Raw genomic sequence first — 15,841 nt, forward strand, 5'->3', positions numbered from 1 at the left:
TCATAATTCGGGTAGAATTTCGCATAGAATACCATGGAATATTATTTCCAGTCGCCACTCCATATGTCTTGGTAGCATTGCTACATTTTTGCCCCCTGGCAAGCTTTTGGACCTGCGCAAGAAACGGAGGGGAACAGTAGGATCCTTGCTAGTACATGCCTGTCGCACAAATCTCTTCCGCCAAGCCCATACTCTAGACAGCGAGCTATGAGAACACCAAGGATTTCCTCGTCCTGCTGCCGCTTGCCCTGAAACTCATTGTTATGGACAACCGACTTTCTCCGTTGGTGCCTGAGAGACCTGGGAATTCAGGCACAAGGCATAACTGTCTGGATGTAATCTTTCTACGGAAATAATTCTCGGTAATATACCTTGCGGCTTTTAATCACTGGACGCAAGTGGCAGGACATCCGTCTTACTGACCATTGCTGTGACCGTGTCAGAGTTGTGACGCATGTGTAGAGCCCTATTTAACTCATGTGTGCGTATATCGTCTTATGGCTATACATTAAAGAGACAAGAGATGTCACATGGCTCTAGCGAGGCTCCAGTATGTCACATAGGAATGCATCCCAGGAAATTCTCAACGCGCAGAATTTTCGCCTCTTCATCTGCATGTCTTGGTAACATGAATAGAAGTCTAGGTGAACTATATTAGACGATCATTTACGTCAAAAGGTCTTGTGTAGGCAGTGCTAGAACGTCCAGGCCCTTGAGGCGGTGTCAGCCCCATAAGGCTAGTTTCCGGTCCGACCATTTAGGTCCGCATCCCTTTTTTCCAGCCATATCCTAGCTGACAGATCCATTGATAATCCTCCATTTCCAACCGCATTGACTAAGATGAACGTGATCACCCCACGGATCGTTCTGGATCTTCGCAACTACGTAAGTATGAGGATCTGTAGCGGCGCCCTGGCAATCCCACCACCGGCCCGAAGTGACCATTCAGTAAGTCCGTGAAACCTAGCTAGTTGAATTCTTTAAGGCTTCTCTGTTGAATCCTCGACACACGACTCGTATTGCAATTTGCCAAGATAACGGGTGCACCGAGCCAAGTATACGCTCGGCTGATCTGTTCTTCCGAGCGTGGGACTATTAGTAGTATTTCGGTGTAGCCGCATGGTCATACTTAATTCAGCGCATTTATTAGCTAGCTGTTGTTGCACACGATCATGTTAAATCGACTACAATCGGCCCTCACTTACCAACTTTACATATGTTCCTCATTTTCTCATGCTCACACGCCTTTTCATTATACCGAAAACACTGAACATTGAGCAAGCTGCGTTGATAATCCCATTGTCATTTTCTTTTCCAAAGTAAAGTCAGAGCATACAGTTGTGTATTGAAGGTTAGAGTACTTTAGGATCAAGAATATCGAAGTTAGCTTTGTGCCGCAGCCAACGTGCCACAAACAAATACACTCCTCTATGGTTTTTACTTAGTCACCTAATCAACTTGTTCTCCAAAACCCTAGGATATAGTCAGCCTTACACCCTAGTGCTTACAATCCCCAGCATCCTACCCGATGCCCGCTGATTGGTCTATGACATCATGCCCCTCCCCCCACTAACCACACCACAACAACCATCTTTACCTGAACACCCCGCCAACCATACGCATTCCAAGTCCTCCACCCACTCCTCTAATCCCATGATCCTCTGATCTTATATCCCACCAAACCCACCAAGCCCAACCCCCCCAAAAAATAGCCAAGATGGTCAAATGCCCCGAATGCGACGCAAACGCCGATCTAACAAAAGACGGCGCATGGGCGCATTGCGCTTCTTGTAAGCCTTCCTTACTACACCCCCCCCCTCCCCCCTCCCCTCTCCAAAACAGCCCAGAACCCTTTTTTTCTTTTTCACTAAAACTTTGTAACAAAAAGGTAATACAATCTTCGAGCCAGGAAAAGAAGGCAGTCACTATCGAGGCGGGGGCAGCGGGTCTGGTGATAAGGAAGAAACGAAGAAGAAAGAAGAAAGTAGTAGTGAGAGCAAAGATGACGGGAAGGGGAGTTAGTAATGGGGGTTTTTTTTGAGAGGGTTTGAGGGGTGGTGTGGCGCAAATTACTTGCATATGCGGGAAATCGAAGGCGAGTATGATGGGGGTGGGGGGAAGTGCGTGCGGGGAAGTTAGACGCGTCTGTGTTCCCCCCCTCCCCTCCTCTCCCCGCGCTTTGGGAGGATAACGGGGGAGTGTAAAGTGGGTATGAGATCGGCATACGTTTGAAATCGAATGATAAATGTCTATAGGAATACTACAAATACTTCTTTTTTAATACCGCGTTTCTCAGTCATACATTTATATCTTGAATTCTCGTTAGAAATCCACTTACAAATAAAGGGAGCTTCTCCTAATAGGAACCATCATTCAGACGATTATTCTCCAGAGAAAAGAAGAAGAAGAAGAAAAAAAATGCAAAACCCAAACATAATCCTCTACGCCCCTCACACCGCGAAACTAGAAGATAAACCTATCCCTACCCTTTCTTCACCTCACGACGTCGTCATACGGATAAACTACATTGGCGTCTGCGGCAGTGATGTATGTCCTCCCCCTCTCCCCTTCCACCAAAAACACTCCCCCTCTAACACGCAACTTCAAGGTCCACTTCTGGCACCACGCCTCCCTCGGAAACCCCATAAACCCCTCTACAGGTATAACAATGGGCCACGAAGCCTCGGGCACAATCCACGCCGTCGGGTCTAGCGTAACCCGCGTCTCGCCGGGTGACCGCGTCGCCCTCGAACCCGGCTCCCCGTGCCGCCTCTGCTTGGCCTGTAAATCCGGATCGTACAATTTATGCCGGAAGATGCGGTTCGCTGCTTCACCAGGAAGCCCGGATACGCAGGGGACGCTGTGCAAGTTCTACGTCTTGCCTGAGGATTTGGTGTATAGGATTCCCGAGGGGTTGGGACTGGATGAGGCGGTGCTTGTGGAACCGTTGGCGGTGGGGGTGCATAGTGTTAAGCTTGGTGATGTGAGGGCTGGGGAGACGGTGGTGGTGATGGGGGGTGGAACGGTGGGGTTGTTGTGTGCGGCTGTTGCGGGGCGGTTTGGGGCGATGCGGGTTATTGTTGTGGATGTTTTAGAGGGCAAGTTGGAGTTTGCGAGGGGGTACTTGGGATGTGAGACTTTTCTTGCGAGGGGGGAGGAGAGCGCGGAGGAGAGTGCGGAGAGGTTGTTAAGGACGTTTGGGTTGGGGGTTGAGAGCGTGGATACTGTTATTGAGGCTTCGGGGGCGGCGAAGAGTATTGAGACAGGGATTCTGGTGCTGAGGCCTGGGGGGAAGTTTGTGCAGACGGGGTTGGGGAAGGCGAAGGTGGAGTTTCCGATTGTGGCGATGTCGCAGAAAGAGCTTATGGTTAGGGGGTGTTTTCGGTATGGGCCTGGTGACTATGACTTGGCGATTCAGATGTTGGATAAGGGGCTGGTTGATGTAAAGCCGCTTATTAGTTCGGTGACTCCGTTTGAGCAGGCGACGGAAGCGTGGGAGAAGACGTCGAGGGGTGAGGGGATCAAGAATCTCATCCAAGGTGTGGTTTAGCTGTTTGTGGGCCACTTGGAATATATCGTATGGGCCTGGGCACTACACGAGACCTCTCATCTAGTCATCATATCTCCTCTTTCTCTTCTTTCCCGCATTGATCTTCACCTCTCGCTCATCGCCGTCCTCTTTTGTAATTCCTGGCAGCGGAAAAACAAACGTTTCCATCTTCTCGCCATGAACAGCCCAAATACCATTGACCCAGCCCAAATTTCTCAGGCAGCAATTTCGTTGGGCCCGGTCTTTTGTAACGCCAATATCATCGCATATGTCAACGGCTAGGCTCACAAGCCGTTCTTTATCGTAATCATGCAGACCGTTGTCAAAGCTTGCAAAAACCTTTACTGGTCTGGTTTGAGGAACACAAATAGCTGATTGACTGCTTTCCACATACTCCCCAGGCTGGATGAAGAGAGCGACCGGCTCGGCACCCTGAGGCGCGGACGCAAGTCGTGCAAGGCGAAGCTCCGTTCTGGCTACAAGAGCCCGGTAGATCGCATACATATTATCTAGTACATAAGATGTAGATGCATAACCTTCTCCTTGGCGTGGCGGGTGCTGATCCAATTCGATATGTCTGCGCATATGACTGACAAGCTTACCATTCGGCCACGCTCTCTCCAGTTTGTCCATAAGTATCTCAAGCACTTGACAAGCAACGTCGTCAAGTTTGCGCTTTCCGGTCTTCCGCTCTGGGGGCGACCAAGTGACCGTGTCTGAATCCGTGAGAAGAAGTATATCCCATTGAGCCCCCTCATCCTCCAATTGTTCGTTGGACAATAAGTCAAAAAGATATCCTTTTGTCTCAATCCCATACCGCTTAATGATTGGCGATACGAAGCGACAGCGATTGATAAAAGTTTGATGACGTATCCGGCCCGGGGCAGTGAAAATAGGTTCGCAAGCGTTGAGGTATGATGGCAGAGTATGGCTCAGAATGTTGGCTTCAGTAGGAAATTCAGATGAGCGATCAAGCAAAGGCCATGTGACTGAACGCCCAGGGACATTCTTCAATATCTCCCCGTTCATCAAGATGAGGGTAAGAAGAGCGGCAGAAAGACTGAAGGTCCCAGATTCAACCAAAGGCGATCCCTCTCCAGTGTTGAGCCGCTTTTTGCACTTCAAAGAATTGGCGAGTATGGCGATCCTATCTGACTCTTTCTCTAAGGAGCGGTTACTAATGTCATCTAGTACGCTTGCAGTCGTGGTTGGATACGCGTAGATCTTAGATGGGTCGGACTGCGTGGTGGACTTGCTAGCCTCACTACCAAAACTTGACTCGACATCCCAGGGATACGATGCAAACGCCACATTATGAACGATCTTGTTGCAAATGTTGTACTGCGTCACTTTTGCTAAGATCTCGGTACTGGGCCATCGTACTTTACCCGTGGTACACGCTCGACAAAACAACGTCACAGTCTGTCGGAAATCCTTGAGCTTTACCTGAAGCTCGCCTGGTATTTTCCCAAAGTTGTATTGGCCACTCTTATCGAGCCGCAGATTATATGGGATAAGCAACACCATCTTTTGAGAAGCAAGATGGTCTTCTTGGAAGATCCAGCCGCGCGACCAGCGGGGATCGCTAAGGATGTGAAGAATAAGCATTTGCACGGCAGTGATATCGACCTGAGGTCGCAGTTTTGGATCGTCCTCGTCTTTGGGGTCGATGAAGAGTGACCTGGAAAGCAGATTCGAGAGTATATCAATCTCGTGCTGGTCTTGGATCTCGACAGTTAGTATGCCGACTGAATGTGTGCTATCACCGTAAACCACGTCCATAATCTGAACACCAAGCTCCTGGTCTTTCGGCGACGTGCGCTTGTCTTCCGGTCTTTGGTATATACACTCTATGTCAACCCATAGTCTTGTAATTTTGACACTTTGTGCATATCGAACAACCCGGTCCATGTAATGATCCGGAAATCCACTCTTGTGCGACTTTTTACCTGGTCGTTTGATCTGGTAGCGGAAAATAGGCGGGTTCATAGTACTAGAGACGGAATTCGGGCGAGCCTGAGGCCATTTATAAGAGACGGCAATATACCTGTCGCCAGTATCGTCTTCGCGCTTTGTTATAGGGACATCGTAGGATGGTGGTATTCGTTCAAAGAGCGGGTCCTTCTCTTCTGACCGAGAGCAAAGACGTTCCTGCTTTAATTGTTCGGTCTGCAAGTCTGGAATTTTTGATATATCGAGGAAGCGTAGGTTTTCTACCCACTTTTCAGACTCGTTTCGGTCACATTGATATTCTTGGATCTCTAAAAGTTGATTACGGAACGCGTCAATGTCGTTGTTGAAGATTTCGCCAAAGGTCTTGTGGAGATCATTCTTCATTGCGATTGCGCGAGACAAGGATGAATTGTAAAAATATTATGCAGTTGGATGAGAGCAGAAGCGAAGGAACGTGTGCGGCTGAGACGCGTGCAAGCGCGTCTTCACGTGAAGGCTTGGCATCGCGCTGTCGTGACCAGATGCAAAGGGTCGGTCAATCAAAAGTAAGCATGCTTTAGCTCGTGTAAGGGCATGAGTTTAAGAGTATACCTAGTGTCACATGAGACGTGTAGTGCATGTGAACAAGCAAAAAAGATGTATCCGCATTCCCAAGCAAGGCTGTAGTTGGGTAGCAGTCGACGTTTAACGATAATGCCATTCGATGAGATATACAAATACATCTACGTATCAATTAAATAAACTTCGTACACATCCATCTATAACTTCGCCTTCGCATCCCCAACATTCGCCTTCTTCAGCACCGCCTCCAACTTCGTCGCCTTCATCACATTCCCCTTAACCTTGAGCTTCCCACTCATAAACAACTTCTGCGCATTCGCTTTGCCCACAACCAACTTGCCAAACTCCTCTTCGGGGAGTGTAAGCGTCACATCGGCTTTCTTGTCTGAGGGCGCAACACCCTCACCAACGGTACCGCTCTCCTTGAGGTCAATGTACCATTGTTTTTGCTCGCCGGCCTTGTTCTTGAGGTTGAAGGAGAAGATGGCGCCGCCAGTTTTGATGGCGTCTTTGCGCGCGGCTTCGGTGGAGAGGGCGGCGGCGATGTGGTCGAAGGCGACGGAGGCGGGGAAGGCGTCTGGAGAGGGTTAGTTGTGTTCGGATGATAAGCTTGGGATGCGAGTGTTTTCATACCGTTCTTGAGAGACATGATGGCTATGTGCGTGTGCGTATGCGTGTGTATGCGCGATGTTATGTTGTGTTTGTAGTAGAAGCTCCAGGCTACTTGTTACAGATGTTGATGGGTGGGCGCACAGAAAGCGAGTTGGGGGTTTGTGTGTGGAGAAGTGCAAAAGGGGCACGGGGACAACGGGTATATAAAGGCGTCTGGAAGCTTGTGAGAGGGATAATGATGTGATTGTCCGCGAGCCTTGAATCCGGGGAAATGACCTCAAGCATGTGAATGCGATCAGCCAAGACCCCGTGGGACTTCATATGATCAATGCCGAGGCATTGCCGCTTTGGGGCTGAGCACGTGGATGCGGGTTCGGGAGCGCTAAACTATGTTTGGGGGTCCAGTAAGAACGTCTCGCATCTCTTGCCATTATTTGCATGGTAAGGTCCAGGGTGTACATGCTGTAAAAAGTGTATTATAATATTGATTATGGAGCTTTCAGTGATATCCTGCCTACCTACTGTTCGTGCTAAGCTACATTGGGAACGCACCGTCACACCGACGATGCCTTCTGTAATACTGAAGGCTGTACCTTCTACACATGCGAGTAATTTTGAGTTTGGGAACAACTTCAAGACATGGCGCAAAAGGATAACGAAGAGATTTTTTCTATTCAAGAATCACAATATCTATCGACTAGTCTTTTACGCAACCATGAAATCATAAGCACATGTAGTATAGTCGTAAAGGGCCATCATCGTCATCGTCATCGTCATCTAGACATATGCGCACGCCAACAAACCAACAGAGTAAAAAGAAACAAATGACAAAGGAAAAATCTAAAAACGATAGGACAGGTCTATCGACCCAGGTAAGAGAGGGGAGAGTCATGATAGGAAAAAGATAAAAAACGAGAGAGAGAGAGAGAGAGGAGAGGGATATACCACCAACATCAACACGCCATAACCGCGCCACCACCCTGCTTCCACCCAGAAAGATGAAGCAACCGCTTACTCCCACCCCAAAAGCTATCCTTGTTATTGTTCGGCGCCATCCCACTCTTATGCCTCGGTCTCCCCAACCACCTCGAAAGCGCATGCTCCCTCCTCTCCCGTCCACTCGCCATCTCAATCGCGCTCTCAACCTCCTGCATCAGGGGCCCCATAATCCTGGGCTCGGGCGGCGCAATCTCGACGGGAGACAGCATGATCGGCACATCCATGACCTCGTCTTTGTACTGCTTCCAGCTGTCGCTGCCGGAGATCCAGGTGAGGGGTTCGAGGGCAATGTCCCAGTCGCCCTCGCGGAGCTTAACGTCTTCAAAGTTGAATTCGCGGAGGGTGTTGTTGTGCTTGAGGATGAAGTCGGTGATTTGGTAAGAGTCCATGATGGCGTTTTCGAGTTCCATGATGCGTAGGCGGGGGAAGGTGAGGGGGCGGGGGCCATGGGGGAGGGTGCGGAGAGAAGGGTGCTGAGTGCTTTGGTCCTGGGCGGGGAGCATGCAGGGCTCGAGGTCGAGGGATAGGGGGGAGGGGCCGCGGGCGCCTTTCCAGCGGAAGAAGACGCGGGTGAGATTGCGCGAGAGGGTCGCGAGGTAGGCATGTAGGATGCGGAGGTGCTCTAGGGATTGAGTGCGGGTTCGCAGGGATGTTGATGCAAATGGCACGCTCTCCATACAGATAGAGAGTCGGCGGATTTGTCGCCAGCGCTTGGCGGACGATGGTGTGCTACCCAAGCCGTGCATGGGGTGGAGGTAGAGCAGGCCACCCGGGTGGATGGGAAGAAGCGACAGGGCAGATAGGCTGTATAGTGGCGCGCGCTCAATGGCAATGCGAAGAGAGATGAGCGCATAGTCGACAACACCACGGCGATGTCTATGGGCACCGGTAGATCCCGGGCATGAGACTTTGAGATGAGTGAGGTTAATGAGTTCGGAAAAGGCAGCGCAAAAAGCAGGGACGTTAGTAGCGGCATGGAACAGAGGCGGGTACTGCTTGATGAGCAGATTTTGCAGCTCCCAGCTGCCGTACTTGGGTGCCTTGTCCTTGGCTGGACCACATTGAGGGACTTGAACTTGCGGCTCATAGAGAAATTGCTTCTCTGCGCCAGTCAATGGGTCGATGATGGGTGGTAGGCAAGTCTCTGGGGTATGGGGCATGTAAAAGGTAAAGGTCTTGACATGGCGACCTATCCTTGAAAGCGCCTCCATGCGTGCAGGCTTGGTAAAGGTAGAAGTCTTGAACGTCACAGTCATCTTTTCAAAGAGTCGCGGTGCGGCTTTTGATGAGAAGTCGTGGCATACAAGGCGCAAGTTGGCCAGGTCTTCAGACTCGATGCGGTTAAGTACATTTTCGCGACAGTCATCGTTCAGCCAGAAGCGCAAGAAGACGGAGCTCGTAGAGAGCACCAGGTTGCAGATGGAGCCATTGGATGGGATTGCTTTGGTTTGGTTAATATGTGAGTGCATGGTCCCGACAGAGGCCTGCTTACATCTTCCATCAGCGCTCGTCACCGGACTAAGTGGAATTTCACCAAATAGTAGCTTGGAGCTCGATCGCGACACGGTAGTAGCAGCGCTGCCATGGCTGCCATGACTGTTATGGCTTGCTCCTGAATTCGATCGCTTCAGCGGCGGGGGCGTTCGTCGCTGTGAGTACATTTTGGGTATAGTAAATGGTGTGGCATGCAAAAGCGGGTATCGATTGGTTGCAGGTTGGGTATAAATTCGTCACGGAATCAATCTCGTAGTGAATTTCAAGAATATTGTGAGAGTCGTGTCAAACATCCAGCATTCGAGCAAGGCAAAAAAAAGTAAAAGTCCTCAGGAAACAAGACGAGAGCAACGGCCATGGCCTTCGTCGAAACGGTATTTACCTTCTCTGGCCATGTTGCAAAAAGCGGGGCGGGATCCACGCTACACGCGAGCATGCAAGTGTGAGTCAAAGATGGGTTCCCGTAGGGGCCAACGAGGTTGCCAGCGGATTTCCAGGAGTTAACGCAGAGTAGGCGCAGAATTGATGGGAAAACACGACTATGTCGCGGTGCGAGAACGTGTATATATGGTGTTTGACGCGACGATTCGACCAAGTGGTCCAGTAGAGCTGCAGCCAAGGCCGGGCTTGAAACAAATCGAGCCGGGCGGCCAATGGGCAGACGAGGCGCAAGAGACGGCGCATGGAGCACTTGCAGTAGTCGTGCATGGTGTTGACGGCCATGTCGAAGAAGCGGTGGCTGGGCATCTGTGACTGGCCCTCAGCCCTCCAGTGCGCGTGTAGGCCTGCTAGCCCGTCGACAAGCCAGGCACGACGCGTCGGGTAGGGTGTGTTAGTGGCCTGCACGTTGTCCGGGAGAAACGCGATTCGACGAAACACCACAACAATAAACACCTTTTAGGAAGACTATTCGCTTTTGTTTCACGGACCGGGCCCCGTCAGAAACGTGGGATGCGAGGTTATCGATTGCTAGCCGGCAAGGCGCGAGACGAGGCCGCAGTGCCATGTGGCGTGGGCAGTGTCAACACCACGCCCGTCTCGTGGCCGCCAGCCTTGCATTCTGTTGGCACCTGGCCCATACACGTCACATGACCCACCTCCTCGCCCTGACAATCGCTGTTGTTGTCATTGCGAAAACACAACACACACACACACACACACACACACACACACACGCACAACACAACAAGATCGCGTAAATGCCTCGCGTGCATAGTGGCTTCTTGCCACCATGCCACGGTGCCATCCACATAGCCTCACCCGTCACGCCCACCACACATACCCCGCACCCTTCCAAAGGGGCCGTCCCGTCTGCAAAAAAGAATCAAAATCCGGCACCCTCATGATTGGACACTAGCCTCGACGTGCACCTCGCCAAATAAAGACACTGTTTCATTCTGCTCCACTTCCTCCCCCATGTTTCCACAGTGCCATGAACAAGAATAATTATTGGATACAAAGCCAAAACATCCTCTTCTTCACACCCTCTTGCATGTCCCCACTCTTGCTTCCGCTTTCCGCACGCGCTTGAGACCTCTGTCGCAGCCCAGGCATCTTCCTGGCTATTGTATGGCCCTCTAGAACTGCTGCACTGTCGATCCGCGGCCGGACTCTCCCCTGTTCTGCCCACTGACCAGACCCCCTCATCGTCTCTTTTCGTCCGCGAATCCAGACCCACCTTCGGGCACAGGAGGTGGCTGGTAACTACCCCGATACCCATTGATGGGCGGAAGGTCCTGTCCAACTGCGTCTTCGTAGCTCGGTGGTGCATCCTCGTATGACGGTGCATTTTGAGCCTGTACGGGCTGCCCGGCAAACGCGTTGTTGTTGGCAAAGCCCACTTGTGGTGAGGGGGGAGTATGCGGAGCCTGTCCGTACTGCGGAATATGAAGTGTCGCCGGCTTCCCGGCTGCTTGTGCATTGAACCCAGCCTCTAGCAATGCTTTCGGAGGCGCAATGCCCGAAAACACCTTGACTGGCAATCGGAGTGGCAAGACAATCAGTTGGTCCTCTCCATGCTTGTAGCTCCCATAGCCAAGACCAACCCGGATTTCCAACTCGTAGAAGCGAGACAGATTGCACGTGGTGAAGCTGGGTGATACTGTATTGGGCACCGGCTTGCCAGACCAGTACTCGGGATTGATTGGAACTTCAGTGTCTATGGGGTCTGTTGGCAACCCAAGTGGTATCGCCATGTTGCTGAAAGAACACAATATCCAGCTGTTCGACTCTGTACGCGCCACTTCATGTGCTTTTACTCTCGTATATCCAATCAGCTCAACCTGCAGCATTTGCAGATAGATGTTCTTGCTGCGGGGGCTAACATTCTTGATAAGCACTCGCAGCGGAAGGTCTTGATTGATTGTAAGAATTGCAGGGTTTGGCAGCCGTGCATCAAGAGCTACGCGTGGCCCCATATTGCCCGGCGGCTGTGCCGACCGCATGCTTGCCGAAGAACTCTTACGGTCCAGGAAGCTGGGCATTTTGCTTGCTGCTACGCTCACAGCATTCTCCAAGAACTCATGCTGCCTTCTTGCATATGCCTCGCCGTCTGTCCGCTCTGGCCGAGGTGGTTCAATGGGAAGAAACGTGAAGTTTGCAATTGCTCGGGGGTTCTCCTTGAAGAACGACGGCCTACTGACTGTCACCTTGACGAAGTAACGTATCTCGGCCTCGCCAGGGAAGCCACTCAAAGTGGGCGGTAGTGTAGCCTTGATGTGCTGTGTTGGTGTCTTTGCGAACTCGGGAATCGTATTCGAAAAGGAAACGGTCGAGATTGGGTTGTTTGTTTGCTGACATTGCGTATTCATAGGGAGCTGCAGTCAAGGTTAGCTCTTTGCATGACTGTCATTAAGCCGTGGGCATGCAGCATTCTTCGCACCTTGAATTGAAAGGGATATTCATATGAACCAGCATTGATGGTAAAAGCTGATTTCGGATTGATGTCTTCCGGGCGCACATTTGTTGGCCATACCAACAGCGTCTGGTACAGGAACTTGTGTATCTCTAGGACGGGCCTCTGCTTGTCGGGTCTGTTTGGATGTACGGGCGCCAGCAGTCGGGTCCTGCTCTCGCCCTCGAGCTTGACGATAATGCTACTGAGGTTTGTCGGATTCGGCACGCGCAAAGAGACTTTGCCTTGTATGACATCGAGATTGGTGTAGTGATCGTGCGGGTGCTCCAGCACTATGTTGACAATCATTTTGGGCGGAGGTATGCTGACTGGGTTGTCAGGATGATGCCCTCGGGTCAGGCTTCAACGTGTCGTGACGGCGCGCGGTGAGAAGGAAATTGCAACCTTTATGGGCACAGGAGAAGCATGTCAAGGTCAGAAACTAGACTGGTGGAGTACAAGCCAAACCAAGTGCATTGGCGACATTTCTGATGCAGCGGCTAAGCCCGAATTACGCGTGTCACGTCTTGAGGGCGTTTGTGATCACAGCCTGGAATATGTCGCAAAACGGATGCCTGCGGGGGTTCTTTTGGCTGCCTCCCCCGCAGACGTCATGGCGTGAGCTCTGCAGCGACAACACCATGGTAATGACAGACTTGCGCCCGCCATATATAACTAGATATATCAATTAATCGTCATATGTCTTGTCTATTCCCCATTTTTCCATCCTCAATACATGCGCATCTCTCGAGGTGCCATTTTCCTATGCTGGATGACTTGCAGTATTACACAGCCCCATCTACAGCCGCAGTTCCGGCGGAAGCCAGCCCCCCCTGTCTGGATTGTAGTATCGTGCTTCGGCGCAGCAAGGGACTTGTTTGCGGCTGATCCGGCAAGGGTTGGACAAAGTTTGTCTTTTTGGAATATCAAATTGCAAGCTGCCCAACGACTTCGACTTGTGCAAACAAAACAGTCATAGCTATCTTTCCTGAATTTTGCCGATCAGCTGACGGCATTCTGTCTGCATCCTATCGTATTCAAGTGATTACAAGTCTTCCTTTGCTAGCATATCTATAGAGTATCAGCAAAAGCCTTAGAATGATCCGGCCATGGACTGCCTACCGCAGATGTCAAGGTAGAATGCAATGGCGTTGAAGCTAGAGTATGGTCAGCTTCACCTCAAACTGAAGACAAGTTCGGTTATGCATACTTGCGCTTGCTGCCGGTAAGCTCCCAAAAGAACCACTTCAAACGGTTCGTCCAGTTGATCAAGTCCAGATGGCTCACACCAATCAGCGTGCCTTTGTAGTTGCCCCATCTGCTTGATTCTACACTTTTCAATTGCTTAGCCGTTTTCCCATGCACATGCTCAAGCCCATCTAGACACACCTAACCAACCCGTCATTTACACCCTCGATGGGCTTGATAATTGCGTGTGATGGTGCAAATATAGACCACCGGCTGGGCTCCAAGGATGCACCATACGAGTAGTATTTGACATCAGGTACGTCTGGAGTCCTAGGGTTGAAGCCCGTCTTCATATATTCCTGTGTAAGCTGCGAGAACGCTCCAGTCTCAAGTCCAAAGTACTCCATGGCCTTGTAGATACGTTTGATTTGGCGAGCTGGCCGAGTAAGTACAAGGCTTCAAGAGGCACTCATATACATACGACCGATGGTCTCAAACATGTAGTCTGCGAATGCTGACCCCCTATGAGGTGTTGCTATAGTCGTCAGGGAGAGGATTTTGAAATCTGTCGGCCGAAGACGGCTAATCATATATCGTGAATCGAGTCCTCTGTTACAACTTAGCATATGCTTCTTGGCCAAGAAAGCATGTTATTACCCCTAGCCAAACGTCAGTCATTGAATGCCATGTCAGTAGTACCATGCCCCATACCATGCTATGCCTGCCACGCGTTAGCAACATATCCATCAGAGCCTTGATATAGACTTTTCACTTACGCAATGATATTCACTTGCTTGCCCTTTGCTTTGAATGCGATGCTTTCTGCCAGCTTCGCCGATCTGTTCTCTATACTCCCACTGGGTGGAACAGCGGCGACTATAACTTCAATGCCTTTCTTTGCCAATGCATCTGTAATGCCTCGCCAGTACTGAATACCAGGTATAAACTGGCCTGCTAGGCGCAGTTCATCAAACCCCAGCAAGCCATGGGCAAGGACTATAGTGTTTTTCTGCCAGGGTCAGAAGAGATGATGCAGGGTAGATCTGCATGCATACGGGGGCATCTAGACGGCATTAGCTGCTAGCCCTTGGGCTGATGAATGGTTTGTGCGGAAGTACCATATTTTTCGCGCAGCACAGCAAACTCATCTACGATTTCGCGACCAGCACCGGGTATGCGCGGATCTTCTTTGCGCCATTGTGAGCTACTGAACTGGCGGCAATACGTAGAAGTTGGCTTGACAAGGATGTGCAGCGGCCTGGATGCAGGAGAGTGCAAAGTCGCTCGAATACATGTTCCAATCATCGGATCATACAGTGTGTTGAGTGGCAATGATGAGACGCGTTGAAGTTTGAGGTTGCACTCCATGTATGACGTAGGCACATTAGCGAACGTGGGCCAGGGTCCGTGACAACATTGAGAAGCTCATAGCTGAACATACAAAAGGTACTGATGGATGTTGGCGTATCGCATGTCTTTTATGGAAGCAACATAACTTTCAAAACATGTAACTACCGGGTCTTATGTTCTAAATGCGGGCATGGATCTAGGAACTTGGCTGTAGGATCCAGGCTACTGGTATGCGCAGATAATCAAACACAGCGGGTACTGCTGATGTAATCATAAGGAACATATGTACTTCACTTGGTACATATTGAGACTGTTCTCGTAGTGTCTCGTATATTGCATAGAAACTAGAATGTGTAGTTGAACCTTGGCGCTGCAAGGTGCTGTACAGAAAATACCACTTGCTACGCTGCTCAAAGTGCTTGACTCTTTGATGATAAATGCTCTCGATTAACCCGCTTGCATCTTCGAAGGACTGCCCGCCTCTATCCGTCCTTATTTCTTTGGTGGCTCTGGGTGTGCGCTGATAACGGCCTCAATCAACTGGTCAACAACCTTTGCACCTGACTTGTTGCCAATCTCCTCAATCTCCTTGATTTTAGCATCAGTGTCCTTCTTTGCGTCCTCTTCGGCCTTTTGGTTGCCTGAGCTGTGCTGCACTGTTTTCAGCATTCTGAATGTCCCATACATATCGACATGGCTCGACCACGTACCTCCTTCTCAAACTTCTGGTACTCGGCCTCCTTCTCGTTCCTGTAGTCGTCGATTTCCTTTTGCGCTTCGTTTCGGGCGTCCTTTACGCGCTTGGTGCGGTCTAGGCTGGTTAGAGCGGTGCTTTGGTCGGGTGTGTGAAGTCTGATTTACATTCTCTTGCTATCTTGGTGTCAGCGATTGCTTTTGAAAGCTGTTTGCAGAAGCAACATACCTTGCTGGACGATCTTCTGAGCTTCACGCTCGGCCTATGTACCATGTAAGCTATAGTGGAGGTGATAGTGGGTTGCGCAGGCTTACATCGAGCAGGGTCTGGATACCCGCAGAGTTTTGGGCGGACTATGGAGGTCAGCATCTTCTGAGATATTGCGCGCCCTGCCTAGCTCACCATCTTGAGTATTTGTTTTGTGGAGTTGGTGGTTATGTCAAGGTAGAGTTGCGGAGAGGCATGATGCAGCCGGCGAGCTTGGCGGACGCTGCATTTGTGGTCCAAGCTCCTTGCCGTGTCAAGTTTCCTTTGCAACTTTTAAGAA

General features: G+C 50.6%; 7 protein-coding genes across 7 annotated transcripts; 2 read left to right on the top strand and 5 right to left on the bottom strand.

Moving 5' to 3' along the window:
• Positions 1–1,309: 1,309 nt before the first annotated feature.
• On the top strand, positions 1,310–2,264 carry COCSADRAFT_203494 (uncharacterized protein). Its single transcript, XM_007706557.1, has 2 exons — positions 1,310–1,790; positions 1,889–2,264. The coding sequence occupies exons 1-2, from the start codon at positions 1,718–1,720 to the stop codon at positions 2,020–2,022; spliced, it is 207 nt and encodes a 68-aa protein (XP_007704747.1). The 5' UTR covers positions 1,310–1,717; the 3' UTR covers positions 2,023–2,264.
• Positions 2,265–2,282: 18 nt separating this feature from the next.
• On the top strand, positions 2,283–4,020 carry COCSADRAFT_40924 (uncharacterized protein). The gene has a single exon (XM_007706328.1). It carries the CDS (start codon positions 2,546–2,548, stop codon positions 3,548–3,550), a length of 1,005 nt encoding a protein of 334 aa, XP_007704518.1. The 5' UTR covers positions 2,283–2,545; the 3' UTR covers positions 3,551–4,020.
• Positions 4,021–6,143: 2,123 nt separating this feature from the next.
• Positions 6,144–6,944, bottom strand: COCSADRAFT_40926 (uncharacterized protein). Its single transcript, XM_007706329.1, has 2 exons — positions 6,698–6,944; positions 6,144–6,641 (listed from the first exon to the last, which is right to left on the bottom strand). The coding sequence occupies exons 1-2, from the start codon at positions 6,711–6,713 to the stop codon at positions 6,262–6,264; spliced, it is 396 nt and encodes a 131-aa protein (XP_007704519.1). The 5' UTR covers positions 6,714–6,944; the 3' UTR covers positions 6,144–6,261.
• A 386-nt stretch (positions 6,945–7,330) lies between these two features.
• COCSADRAFT_152348 (uncharacterized protein) lies at positions 7,331–9,675 on the bottom strand. Its single transcript, XM_007706558.1, has 2 exons — positions 9,168–9,675; positions 7,331–9,116 (listed from the first exon to the last, which is right to left on the bottom strand). The coding sequence occupies exons 1-2, from the start codon at positions 9,334–9,336 to the stop codon at positions 7,630–7,632; spliced, it is 1,656 nt and encodes a 551-aa protein (XP_007704748.1). The 5' UTR covers positions 9,337–9,675; the 3' UTR covers positions 7,331–7,629.
• Positions 9,676–10,331: 656 nt separating this feature from the next.
• Positions 10,332–12,606, bottom strand: COCSADRAFT_40928 (uncharacterized protein). The gene is made up of 2 exons (XM_007706330.1): positions 12,051–12,606; positions 10,332–11,985 (listed from the first exon to the last, which is right to left on the bottom strand). Exons 1-2 carry the CDS (start codon positions 12,369–12,371, stop codon positions 10,813–10,815), a joined length of 1,494 nt encoding a protein of 497 aa, XP_007704520.1. The 5' UTR covers positions 12,372–12,606; the 3' UTR covers positions 10,332–10,812.
• A 149-nt stretch (positions 12,607–12,755) lies between these two features.
• Positions 12,756–14,576, bottom strand: COCSADRAFT_127308 (uncharacterized protein). The gene is made up of 8 exons (XM_007706559.1): positions 14,369–14,576; positions 14,306–14,313; positions 14,027–14,259; positions 13,732–13,859; positions 13,452–13,686; positions 13,273–13,395; positions 13,185–13,219; positions 12,756–13,133 (listed from the first exon to the last, which is right to left on the bottom strand). The coding sequence occupies exons 1-8, from the start codon at positions 14,553–14,555 to the stop codon at positions 13,108–13,110; spliced, it is 975 nt and encodes a 324-aa protein (XP_007704749.1). The 5' UTR covers positions 14,556–14,576; the 3' UTR covers positions 12,756–13,107.
• A 277-nt stretch (positions 14,577–14,853) lies between these two features.
• COCSADRAFT_40931 (uncharacterized protein) lies at positions 14,854–15,747 on the bottom strand. Its single transcript, XM_007706331.1, has 6 exons — positions 15,697–15,747; positions 15,609–15,647; positions 15,523–15,556; positions 15,462–15,470; positions 15,311–15,411; positions 14,854–15,251 (listed from the first exon to the last, which is right to left on the bottom strand). Exons 1-6 carry the CDS (start codon positions 15,697–15,699, stop codon positions 15,093–15,095), a joined length of 345 nt encoding a protein of 114 aa, XP_007704521.1. The 5' UTR covers positions 15,700–15,747; the 3' UTR covers positions 14,854–15,092.
• Between the last annotated feature and the right edge of the window lie 94 nt (positions 15,748–15,841).

The sequence above is a fragment of the Bipolaris sorokiniana genome (genome assembly GCF_000338995.1).
Source record: "Bipolaris sorokiniana ND90Pr unplaced genomic scaffold COCSAscaffold_16, whole genome shotgun sequence".
Lineage (NCBI taxonomy): Eukaryota > Fungi > Ascomycota > Dothideomycetes > Pleosporales > Pleosporaceae > Bipolaris > Bipolaris sorokiniana.